Below are 8,238 nucleotides of genomic sequence, written 5' to 3'. Positions count from 1 at the left end.
TAAAAATTATCTGAGTTTTTATTTAAGCAATGTTTAAATGTAAAATTTACATGTTTCTTTAAATTTATCAAGTTTTTGTTTAAAATATTATGTCTCTGTTTAAATTTATCCAGTTTCTATTTAAACAGAAATGATTTTAGTAGGCATTTGGATTCTACGAGCGTATATGTTCCACCTCAGGGCCATCCTGACAGTTTAGTAGGCCTTTCTTACTCGTTAGATCAATTTAAAGTTTTGTTATTGAATGTCGGACAACGTTTTGTAGGTGCTAACCATTTAAAAAACTCACTTCATTACCACGCGTGCGGACAAAATCATAGATCTTGCAAAGAAACTGTCGCCAACTAAGCATAGAGGACAACTTATATTCGTTACATATGTTTGCCACAAACTATCACATATTATTGTACATTTTGCTCGTTATTTATGAAAATCATCTCCATAAATAAACTCAAATTTAAAATGAAACGATGATATTTAAACAGAAACATAGGTAGTTAAACAGAAACATTGATATTTAAACATCAACACTGAAACTTAAACAGAAAAATTGAAACTTAAACAGGATAATCGATAGTTAAATAGAAACAACAATATTTACATTCAAAATTAAACCTGGCCGTCCTAGGCAAATGTGGATCGAGTCGCACATCACAATGAGATTGCAAAACAATCGAAAAATCTCCTTCAACACAGCATTATCGCTTTTGATCGTGTACACAGACCAAAATGAAAAACAAACAAAACCCTAGCCGAAAAATCTCCCTACAAACTACAAGACCATCCAATAATCACACCAAAAAACCGAAAAATTTCTCTTTCTAATAGAATACTTTACAAATCAAACCAAAAAGAAACCCACAGAATATCAAAACAAAATGAAATTGCACAACATCTTCAACGGCATCCACCTCGCCTCAATACCTTCGATCGCAAACTAATAAAATGCCGAAGAGTTGAGCGGGAGTTCTCCTTCGAGGCAGTGGTCCAATCCTACAGAAGATGTCTAAGCAACGACAACTTTGAAAAAAGAAAAGCTGAAGAGATGAAGAGAGAAAAATGAAACCAATACCAATAATGGTGTTCTCTGGGATTAACCAAGAAAAAAAACTGCTTCCTCTTAAAAAGAAAAAATTATTGCAGCAAAGGACGTTATGGTCAAACCATGTCTCACTTGCCACAACTTCCCATGTAAGGGATAATTTTGTCCAAAAAATTCAAAACTAACTCCATTACATGCTTGGGGGGTTTCAAATTCATTGTATTTAAAAAGAAGGGGTTTTAAGGGATTTCCAAATTAATGGGGTGTTTTTAGAAATATTAGAAATTTAGGGGTTTTTTTTGGCAATTTCTACTTAAAAAATATATGAGCTATCAAAACCCAAATGTTATTATATACAATCCATACTTAATTCATTGATACAATCCAAAAGAAAAGAAAAAGTGATAAAATACAGAAATCCAAATTAAAAGCGAGTCCTACAGTTAACTATTGGATAAGCTCAATGAGTATGTCACGAACATTGTGTGGATCCCATGTGGAAGAAAAATAATTTGTCAAGCAAAACTTTAGCAGTTGTATGTTCCTATTTTTATAATATCAAAATAAACCAGTTATTTAAATCCAAACTTCAAAGATAATCTATACAATATCCAAATAAATGAATAATTAAAATAATTTAAAAAATATAAATATTGAGAAATTCAATAAACTAAAGAATTTGTGAAATAAATGAGAAATAAATAAAAATATATATAAAAATTAATAAATATTAAATTACAAACTAACTGAATAAATAATGAAAATGCAATTATAAAAAAAATAAATGAACAAATTAAAATGATAATTTATCAAAAGTCGAAAAGTATATACAATATTTGTACGTGGTTTATTTACTTGGTATATGCTAAATTTCCAAATTCTTATGTCATATTGAATTCTTCGGTAGGTCTTAATATTAAGCAGTAATAATTAGGCTTACCAAAAATTTAAAGTTTGTCAGAGGAACTCAAGCAAAAGAAAGATTTTCTCTAATGCCTTGCCAACTATGTCTTACTACAAAGATTTGACAGAATATACCTTTCTTAATGCAAGGTATCAACGATTTATTGATTAATAAGCAGAGCTAACATGTCACCATTTAATTCAAGTATATATTTCCAACCTACAATGTCCATAGAGATCAAGTCTCAAGTTTTTTTTTAAAGTCATGTGATTGTGGGATTGCGAAAAAAAATTAGATAATGATAGGCGGTTACGGGATCCACAGTTATTAAAGATAAGAGTATGATGGGTGAAATAATAAACTTATTTTGAAATTATTAGAAAAAAATATATAAAAATATAAAGGGTGGGACCACACTAGCAATAAAAGAAAAAGAAAACACTGTTCAACACAAACTTAACACAAAACAACCGTACGTATATGTGCGTGCGTGCATGCATGTATGGCGGCACTTATCGACGGAATTTATTTAAAATGACATTCGAAAAAGGAATGCCAAAGCCACCTAAGAACCAAGCAACGACGCACAGGAATGGGAAGCCGGTCAGCTCAAGGATGAGTGGTAGCAAGTCCTTAGCCTTTGGTGTCCCCCCTCCGTAAATACTAAGGTATACGTTGCATATGAAGGCCACCAGAAGTGCCGCCAAGGCCAGCAAGAAGGACACAATCGCCAGGATGAACTTGGTCGGAAGAGCTCTCCTGAAGGATTCCAAACTATAGATGGAAATCAACAATGACAAGAAAAGCAAAAGAGAACACGTCGCACATGACAACCCAATCACATACACATGACTGAACACTATGAACCCCACTGACTCATCCTGGAAATGGTTCCCTTCACTACTGTTAGTCACGTTATTGTTAGAAGGTCCTGTTATACTGTCCGAGTCTTTGCTTCCGGGAATGCTGAAGCTAGTGGCGAACACCACTGCTGCCAGGAGACCTGAGCATGTCTTCCCTATTTCCATCAGCTGATTCCTTCCACTCTTCACCATCTCTGCATGATTCTCGTTGAACAGCTCTTGAGCAGTCTCCTCTTTTGAGTTTCTGGTGTTCACCAAATCCTTTGGGAGCAGTTTCTTCACCATCTGTTTACATACAATAACAAAAATCTTATAATATATATTATGGGAATAAATATACGTTAATATATAAATATATAAATCTATATATGTCTCGATCTAACCTCGAACCATTTGATCTCGTGCTGCATCTGCAGTGCAAACCCTTCTCTTTTGATGGTTGTTTCAGCAGCATAATGCAGGATAGTGTTTTTCATAGCGTCATCTTCAATGTCCCACAGCAACCAAGATGGCAACGTCGGATTAGGTCCTGATATCATCCCAGCTATAAGCTTCACAATCTTCACATGCCCGTGTTTAATCGCAACTTGTAGGACATTTCTCCCTTCTGAGTCTTTGAGCCGAGCTGATTGTGGATGTACCTTCAAGATTTTTTTTTTTTTTAAATAAAAATAAATAAATCACAATTTTATTATTAAAAAAACGGGTACAAACTTTGAAAGCAAAAGGTACCTTCAAGATTTTATTTATTTATTTATTAATTATTATTATTATTATTATTATTAAATTCTTTTAGAAAAATAGATGATTCATAAATGCCTTTAAAAATGTGAGAAAAAAATGAATTAACATGAAAACTATGAAAACCAAGAGAAGTACTTGAAATGATATATATATATATATATATCTATACACGCACCTTCAAAATTTGTTCTACAAAATCATGTAGCCCCATCTTGGCACCTACTATGAGAGGTGAATCGGTCCATCTTGTCGCTGCTCTTATTGGTTCCTTTGCTAGGCTATCGGTTAGCTCCAGAAGTTCTTTAATCACTTTGTGAAGTGATTCAGACCATCTTGTTGGTTCTCTAATACGTTTCTCTACTACACTCTCAGTTACTTTCAGAAGTTCTTTAATTAAAAACTTTTTCTCCCGGACATCATCATCATCATCATCATCATCATAATCATCATCGTCACTCACCGTCCCCTGCTTGGAAGATCCCATACTGAATAAATCCCAGTACATCCCATCTTTTGCAAGGTATTCAAGAAGCTTCATGGTTTGTATATGATTTTTCTTTAGTATCTCAAGCTCCTCTACCCTTTTGAACACTGCATGCCCAATTTCAAAGTAGTTAATTGAAGATTTGAAGACATTCAAAACTCTTCTGTATATAATTTAAAAAAAAATTTAAAAATTGGGTTTAGCTCTGTAATTTAAATTTTATTTTATTTTCCTCATGTCTTATTCATGTGGTATACCCAACTATCATTCTGATAATATATAATATATATACACGCGCGCTTTAATGCAGAAGTTTGAACTAATTACATGCCTTATCTAGGGGTTTTAAAAATATGAAATTTGTTTAATAATTTTTTATTATTTTAAAAAATAATATAAATATTTAAATATTTAAATTTTATTAATATATAAATTTTCAATAATTATTTTTTTAAATAATAATTAAATCAAACTTAATTACTTTAAATAAATATAAAGTCTTTCCTCCAATTTAATTATTTAATATTTAAAAAATAGATATATGTTTTTTTTTTATCTCCAACAAACTAGTTGAAATTTTTTATTTTTAAAATTAGTATTTTACGAATCATATTGATTTTGAGGGTATAATATGAAAAAATAATCGCATAACTTCATAAATAGGAGATTCTGATCTTTTTAAATAGTAATTAAATTTCTGGTAATATTAACCAAGTAATCATAGTTTTAGAATATGATATTCCCACCCTAAACAACCAAATGAAGTAATATAAGATTAACTAGTTCATACCCTAGGTTAATTTAATATTACCCTCAACCAAACGCTATCTTAAATTAAAGATTATATAATTTTTTAAGGCTTTCTATATGTATAATTGCCTAGCCTAGGTATCTGCACATACTAACATCTACATGGTTGTTTCTTTTACGAAGAAAACATTTTCACAATCAAATTAAGATGCATATAGAAAGTTGTAAAAACTATATTCTTCCTTGTAACTTGTTGAATAATAGACGACAAGCGCCTATGAATATAAAGTGACTTAAACAGTAATGAAACAGGATATGACTGTATATATGCGAGATGAGAATAGTATAGAAATCCCGGGTGAACAGTGTATTCTTCCATGTACAGTATATGTACAGTATATTCTTCCTTGTAACTTGTTAGTTGTCATAAAATTTCTTAATGAACGCTACATAATTAATTAATATTAACTAGACAGTGGGAATAAAAGCTCTTAGCTAGCAAAAAATTTTTTTTTTAACAAAATATAGACATGTCATGACAGAAATGTACACAAATATTGTAGAGTTAATTCCTTAATACACATATGATTTCACCCTACATGAGTTGAGATTGGAACTCAACTCCTAAGCAGTACATGAATATTACTCCACACAAGGGATTAGATGCCAATAAACTAAGAGATCATTGATAAAATAAAATTATAAATAGATCATATCTCGTCAGGCTATGCAGGGGATGTGCACAAATGTAGAGTTAATTTTTTAATACACATGGGCTCTCACCCTACTTGAGTTGAGGTTGGAACCCATCTCCTCAGCAGTATACGAATACCCCATGTAGGAGACCAGGTGAGAATAAACTAAGAGGTCGTTGATGAAAAAATCATAATAAATCATATTATTTGCTACATCACCAATATGAATTACATTGAACAAAATTTAAAATAAACTAAAATCATGATGCATATTTTATGATAAAAGACTAAATAAATAATACGAAGATTATATATGAATTTAATTATTATGTGCATAATTGTTTTGTTTGAGACTCACTTTTTTTTAAAACGGAAATAATAAAGACCCGCATGTGAGAGGCACCCAGGTAATTACCTTGCATAAAAAATAGAGATCAATCAAAACTTGAGAATCATAATATATACATGGAATTTGAGAAAAAGAAAAGAAGATATAGAATTACCGATAAGGCCGGCTACATAGAATAAGAACCATGTTAGTTGATATTTCTGCATAAACTTTTTACTAGACATTGCAACAGATTTTTATAAAAGTTTATCCCTTTCTGCATTACTCTCGACCTTCACAATGTATTCATAAAAATGAGAAAAAACATGATAATATAGAAATTAAAAGTATTCTAAAAATATAAAATAAAATTTAAAAATAAAAATAAAAAAATAGATAGAGTATGAAAACTTCATTAATTTACCCAATAGTTCTTTAATATGGATTACGCCAAGCTCCTCATCTCTATTTCTTTCAGTTTCCTTGGATTCGCCATCATGGCTATTTAATTGAATAACTGAAATTGACCACCACATATATATATATATATATATAGTTAACAATGAGATATATTGAGTTAAAAATAAAAGAAATGAAAAGTAAATATAAAGGTTAAAAAATATAGGGAATTTTGTATGTAGCACAAATCTCGACTTTCTAATGCTTTGGCACCTACTTAATTATTATTCAGGTTAATTACAAATAACTTCTTTATTTTTTACATTCTCTGAAATATTTCTCATTTTATATAGTTTTTTAAGATTTTATAATATTTTGTTAGTTTTGCAATTATTAGTAATATAAGGTTGGTTCGAGTATTTAATATATTTTTTGAAAAGATAATTTGAAATTATAACTTAGAAATTAATAAAAATAAAGAATATTATTAGAATAGTTATTTTAATGATAGATAGAGAATGAGGGGTTATTTACAAGAAATAAATGATGGGAAGAAATTTTTGTTAAATATTGATAAGGTAAACGTTAAATCAAAAATTAAATTACATAGCATGGCAGTAAAAATAAAAATAAATCTCATATATGCACAACAAGAAAGATGAGAAGAAACTGCTTACATGTATAAATAAATGATTCTGCCGGTCCTAACTCCAAACTGTTTCGAAATGCTTGTGGAATAGTGACCAAAAGTTGTAAAGGGGTCAATGCCTGTGAATTCCTAGCATATTTCAATTCTGGATAATGTTCAAATTCTTGTGCTATCTCTAAGGCGAGTTCTACAACAAAAGAAATTTTTATTATTAATTCATATCAATGTTCATTAAATAGAAGAAATAGAATAATATATAGTATCAAAACAAATTTGAATGAAGTTGCGTGAAAGAAATAGATTTATATACCTGGATTATTGCCCAGTATGGCATAGTGAAGAACATTTTCCCCGGATATAGTTCTGCAGAAGATGTTGCTGTCACATTTTACCAGCTTGCGGAAAGTAGCGACACTACCAGAAAGAGCGGCCTTCAGGAGTGGTGTCTCAAGTTTCTTGTTTCTCCACTCAATGAGAGGGGGATTTTTCTTAATGAGGGCAGTGGCCACCGCCAATCTATTGTTGGCCGCTGCAACGTGAAGCGCCGTGTCGCCAAACATGTTTTCCGCCTCCAAGCTCTCGGCCGTCATCGTCTTGATCAGGTCGAGCAACAGCTCAGTCTTGCTGCCATAGGCTATCATTACATTAAGGAGTGGGTCCCCAGAGAGGTTTACCTGAGGGACATCACTGGTCTCTGTGCCATTCACATAGTTTTTAAGGAATGCTAAGTCTTCACTTAGGATTGCATTGTCTATATCTATGAATTCTCTCAGTGTCAGGTTTTTTTTTATGATTGGATTGTGTGGCTTCCTCATCGGACGTGGTGGGGGTGGGGGTCGCACCTCGTCCGCGATCCATTGATCTTCTTTGGTTTGTGATCCTACACAATGCTATGCGTGAGTTCAAAAGTATCGATATTTTAATTTATATATATGTATATATATATATAAGATATAAAGAAAAAGTAAAGCAAAGCGAGTCTTGTCCTTTTACTCTTTTCCTGTAGATGTTTAATGTTGTATGTGTATATTGAGATTTTTTTTTAAAAAAAACAAATTGATAAATGTAGCGCATTAATTAAGATGAAGGGAATCGACCAATATGTAAAGTGTCATTGGGTGCTTTAGTTCATTATTTTTATTTATTTATTTATTTTTATTTCTTAGCACGATGTGCAGAGGATTTTTATTTAATTGTACCATTTTTACTTCTTTTCCATATGACAGATTTAAATTAACAATATATATATATATACATATCTATATATATAAGGCTTTAAAATTAATAATATTATTTATTTATATATTTAAATTAACAATATATACATATATAGGGCTTTACAAAAAAATTAATAATATATTTGTTAATGATTGTTGAATG

General features: G+C 30.8%; 2 protein-coding genes across 2 annotated transcripts; both read right to left on the bottom strand.

Annotated features, from left to right (window-relative positions):
* Positions 1-2,361: 2,361 nt before the first annotated feature.
* Positions 2,362-6,104, bottom strand: LOC120258376. The gene is made up of 5 exons (XM_039265748.1): positions 5,986-6,104; positions 5,841-5,897; positions 3,729-4,144; positions 3,193-3,450; positions 2,362-3,094 (listed from the first exon to the last, which is right to left on the bottom strand). Exons 1-5 carry the CDS (start codon positions 6,053-6,055, stop codon positions 2,459-2,461), a joined length of 1,437 nt encoding a protein of 478 aa, XP_039121682.1. The 5' UTR covers positions 6,056-6,104; the 3' UTR covers positions 2,362-2,458.
* Positions 6,068-7,673, bottom strand: LOC120258219 (ankyrin repeat-containing protein NPR4-like). Its single transcript, XM_039265579.1, has 4 exons — positions 7,169-7,673; positions 6,887-7,045; positions 6,260-6,327; positions 6,068-6,103 (listed from the first exon to the last, which is right to left on the bottom strand). The coding sequence occupies exons 1-4, from the start codon at positions 7,671-7,673 to the stop codon at positions 6,068-6,070; spliced, it is 768 nt and encodes a 255-aa protein (XP_039121513.1).
* Between the last annotated feature and the right edge of the window lie 565 nt (positions 7,674-8,238).

This window comes from Dioscorea cayenensis, chromosome 4 (genome assembly GCF_009730915.1).
Source record: "Dioscorea cayenensis subsp. rotundata cultivar TDr96_F1 chromosome 4, TDr96_F1_v2_PseudoChromosome.rev07_lg8_w22 25.fasta, whole genome shotgun sequence".
Taxonomy (NCBI): Eukaryota; Viridiplantae; Streptophyta; class Magnoliopsida; order Dioscoreales; family Dioscoreaceae; genus Dioscorea; species Dioscorea cayenensis.
Note: the sequence above shows the minus strand (reverse complement) of the source record. Positions and strands in the feature narration are given on the sequence as shown.